The 3,832-nt window shown below is 35.3% G+C and overlaps 1 protein-coding gene across 3 annotated transcripts in view; it reads left to right on the top strand.

The window, feature by feature from the left end:
• Positions 1 to 3,832, top strand: part of PAN3 (PAN3 poly(A) specific ribonuclease subunit) — a 146,439-nt gene that overhangs the window by 108,103 nt on the left and 34,504 nt on the right. For all 3 annotated transcript variants that reach the window (XM_003797613.2, XM_023517766.1, XM_023517767.1), the window contains exons 8-9: positions 1,701 to 1,805; positions 2,550 to 2,607. In XM_003797613.2, the coding sequence (XP_003797661.1) occupies positions 1,701 to 1,805; positions 2,550 to 2,607 (163 nt within the window). The remainder of the gene's footprint in view (positions 1 to 1,700; positions 1,806 to 2,549; positions 2,608 to 3,832) is intronic.

The following is a 3,832-nucleotide window of genomic DNA, read 5'->3' as shown; positions in this document are numbered from 1 at the left end:
GGCGCCCGCCACACGCCTGGCCATTTTTTGGTTGCAGCCATCATTGTTGTTTGGCGGGTCCGGGCTGGGGATTCGAACCCGCCACCTTAGGTGTACGTGGCTGGCGCTCTAGCCAGTTGAGCCATAGGCGCTGAGCCGTATTTTATATTCATTTACACTGTGATGTACTTTATCACATTTGTAGAAAGAAGAAATTTAATGACTATGAGAGGTTCTTTTGTCACAAAACTGTCTTAGCTGTTTTTATAGAGATTAAATATGGCACATTTTTATAATGTTTTTACCCCTTAGACCACTCTTTAAAAATATGCTTATGGTAAACCTGAGGGTAGTTAAGGCAAACTATGCTAAGACAAAGGAAGTTGTTATTCTCCCTGTAGATACAGGTCAAAGGAAACCTTACAAGTATTGCAAACCCATTTCCTACTTGAGGTCCAGAATAGAATAATCATCTGAGAGCAACAGAAATCAGCTGAATTCATTTTTAAAAGAGAAAAAAAAGGAGTTTCTTTTCTTTTTCTTTTTTATTTTTGAGACAGAGTCTCACTTTGTTGCCCTTGGTAGAGTGCCATGGGTTCATGGTTCACAGCAACCTCCAACTCTTGGGCTCAAGTGATCCTCTTGCCTCAGCCTCCTGAGCATAGGCTGGGACTTCAGGCACCCACTACCCCTGGCTATTTTTAGAGATGGGGTCTCTGGCTCAGACTGGTCTTGAACTCGTGAGCTCAGGCTATCTACCAGCCTCAGCCTCCCAGCATGCTAGGACTATAGGCGTGAGCCACCATGCCTAGCCAGAAGGGTTTGTTTTTAAAATGAAAGAATAAAATAAATAGAAAATATATTTTAATGTGTACTTTGATTCTGTATCATGGACCAGTGAAGAGAAGGAAAGGGAGAGGAAAAAGTGGTAAGGAAAAAGAAAAGGAAATAGAGTGATAGGATGGGTCCAGTTTAAAGAATGAAGAAGCTTGAAGTTGATTCAGTATCTTTATTATAGTTGGCTTGAAAGGTACATGCATTATTGTGTTAAAGTACTGACCAAGAATAAGTTGTTCTGCGTTACTTCCAACTTCCACTTGGAGTTTGAAGTGTTTACCAGGTATTAACGCTTTGTTTAGGTTGGCTACAAAAACCCAAGGAAGGAGGCAAGGACAGTGTTACTTCATTAGCCGGCTGTACCCAAACACCTTTAATTTCTTCCTTTCTTTTCCTTTCCTTTTGTTTTATTTCATTTTCATCCAGTTGCTTTCAAAAAAAAAACCTATAAACCGTTTATACAGTCATCACTCATTACCCATGGGTTCCAGGACCCCATCAGATACCAAAATCTAGATGCTCAAGTCCCCATATAATAAACTGGCATAACATTGGCAGGGATACGGAGGACTGACAATGTAACTTTTCTTCCAGTGAGCTACATTTGCCTTCTCATTGGAGCTTAAATTTGACCATATCTGAAGAAATGTTTCCTTATTAATTTTTGAAAATTGATGAAATACAAGATTTTTTAAAAATGAATTTATTCTGAAAGTATTCTGTCAACAGCTATTCTGTGAGATTTTTAATTTTCTATTTAAAGATGAAAAATGTTTTAAAATTTATCACTATCATGTAAAGTTTAAAATTTTATCAGAGTAATGATAAAACTTACCAGTTGAGAAAAATTAGCAGTTACATTTTCCCCCTCCCTGCCTTTTTAGGTATTTCCAAACTACCATATTTATCCTCCAACTGCACCTCATGTTGCTTATATGCAGCCAAAAGCAAATGCACCCTCCTTCTTCATGGCTGATGAACTCCGGCAGGTATGCTTTCAGAATTCTTAGTCGAAATAATGTCTGCTTTATCAAAAAGCGGGAAGAAATATCACTTTTCAAATTACATTATTTAAAGCAGATAGAATTTAGAATAAGTTTTAATTGGCATTTTTTTTAATGAAGTCTGTTTGTATAGAACATTTTGAATTACTAACTTTCAGCTTAAGTGGGCCACATTTTGATAGTTCATATTCTTTCTATTGAAAGGGCTCTTTAAAGTATATAAATAATTTAAATGGTTTCTAACCTTCAACTCTTTGCTAATAGATATAGGTTGAGAATATGTAGTTTGGCTCAGAAGTGAAGGAAAGCTCAATATTTTTAAAATGTAGGTTTTATAAAAATAATTTGACTTTTTGTCTGATTTTTTTTTTTTTTTTGGTGAATGACTAGGTGTTGATATGTCGAACTTAATTTTATACTCAGAATTTGGAAATATATTTGTTTCCCAGTATAACGTTTTTAGAATTAACTTTTGACCCTTTTACAAGTAGACCTTAAATTTTTAGCCACACAGTTGATAGCACTGCTACTTGAGTCTAGGCTTACATATAGGCCTATATCTAGGACTGGAATTAAGACATTTTTACCTTCTTTGGAAATATTATTTCATGATGTCAATATTAAAAGGTACACATACCAAGAATATTAATACTTAATATTAGTTATATTAGGAAATCTGGATTTTAGAATCTGTGTTTAGATATAAATATACTTATTTCCTTTTCTTAGGAGCTGATCAACAGACATTTAATAACAATGGCTCAAATTGATCAAGCAGATATGCCAGGTAAAATGCAAGTTGATTCATCTTTCTTCTTAATGCCTATTCTTAGGTAGTAGTACATGTTTTTATGCATTATTAAGAAGAGACTCAAGATGCTACTAATTGTCTACTTAAGTAAAATTCATTTTACATGTAGAATGAATATTGATGAACAATATTCTAGTTAACCAAAAAGAAAAAAGGTTTACAATTCATGGTGAATTGTTTCACTCTGTACTGGAATATTATTTTCTCCTGAAACTTAGTGAAGAATTTAGATATTTAAGCAGAAGGGAAAGATAATTAATATTGTTATTTCTGAGACTATTAGGTCCTACTCTGTGTGCTAATTGATTAAATGGTTTACATTTCTTCATTTATACCTCACAAACGTCCTGTGATATAGTATCACCTCTGTTTGACATCCGAGGAAAACTAAAGTTGAACAGGTTAAGTAAATCCCCTTTAGAAACAGTGGCTTGTAAATAGCTGGCTGAGTCAGAATTTCAACCAAGGTTTTCTGAATGTAGCATAGTGTTTTTCAGAGACTATTAAAATCTCTTTCCCTAGCTTATGCTGTATAAATGAAATATAATTTAGTAAAAAATTATAAATAATACATTAGGAATGCATTTGCTATAGAGATAATATTAAGATGTGGTTGTAATCAGAGGTTTAGCATATTAGTTCATATGTGTTATCTTAATTACCGAAGTATTAGAAGGAATATGTCTGGCTGTTAAGTCTTCTGGCTGATCTTTCCAGTTTATATGAGCAAGGGCTTAACCTGTCATAACCTTTGAAATGTTCAAATTGGGATTTTTCTTAATTATTTAATATTAGAGGCCTGAGCCAGGGAAAAAATTGTAAAAGCTTAGAAAAGAGAAAATAAAACTGTCATCTATAAATCTTATGACTATACATTAGATGTTATTTGAAATAATAGCTGGATTATAAAATTAATATATCAGTCGCATTTCTATAGATTAGTACCTAGTTAACTTCAAAATATAATTAAAACACTTTTTAAAATGGGTTTGCAGGCTTGGCGCCTGTGGCTCAAGCGGCTAAGGCGCCAGCCATGTACACCTGAGGTGGCGGGTTCCAATCCCCAGCCCAGACCCGCCAAACAACGACGGCTGCAACCAAAAAATAGCCGGGCGTTGTGGCGGGCGACTGTGGTCCCAGCTACGTGGGAGGCGGAGGCAGGAGACTCGCTTGAGCCCAGGAGTTGGAGGTTGCTGTGAGC

Source organism: Otolemur garnettii, unplaced genomic scaffold (genome assembly GCF_000181295.1).
Source record: "Otolemur garnettii isolate 467f Iridium unplaced genomic scaffold, OtoGar3 scaffold00120, whole genome shotgun sequence".
Lineage (NCBI taxonomy): Eukaryota > Metazoa > Chordata > Mammalia > Primates > Galagidae > Otolemur > Otolemur garnettii.
The sequence above is the reverse complement of the archived record's forward strand: the minus strand, read 5'-3'. Positions and strand labels throughout refer to the sequence as shown.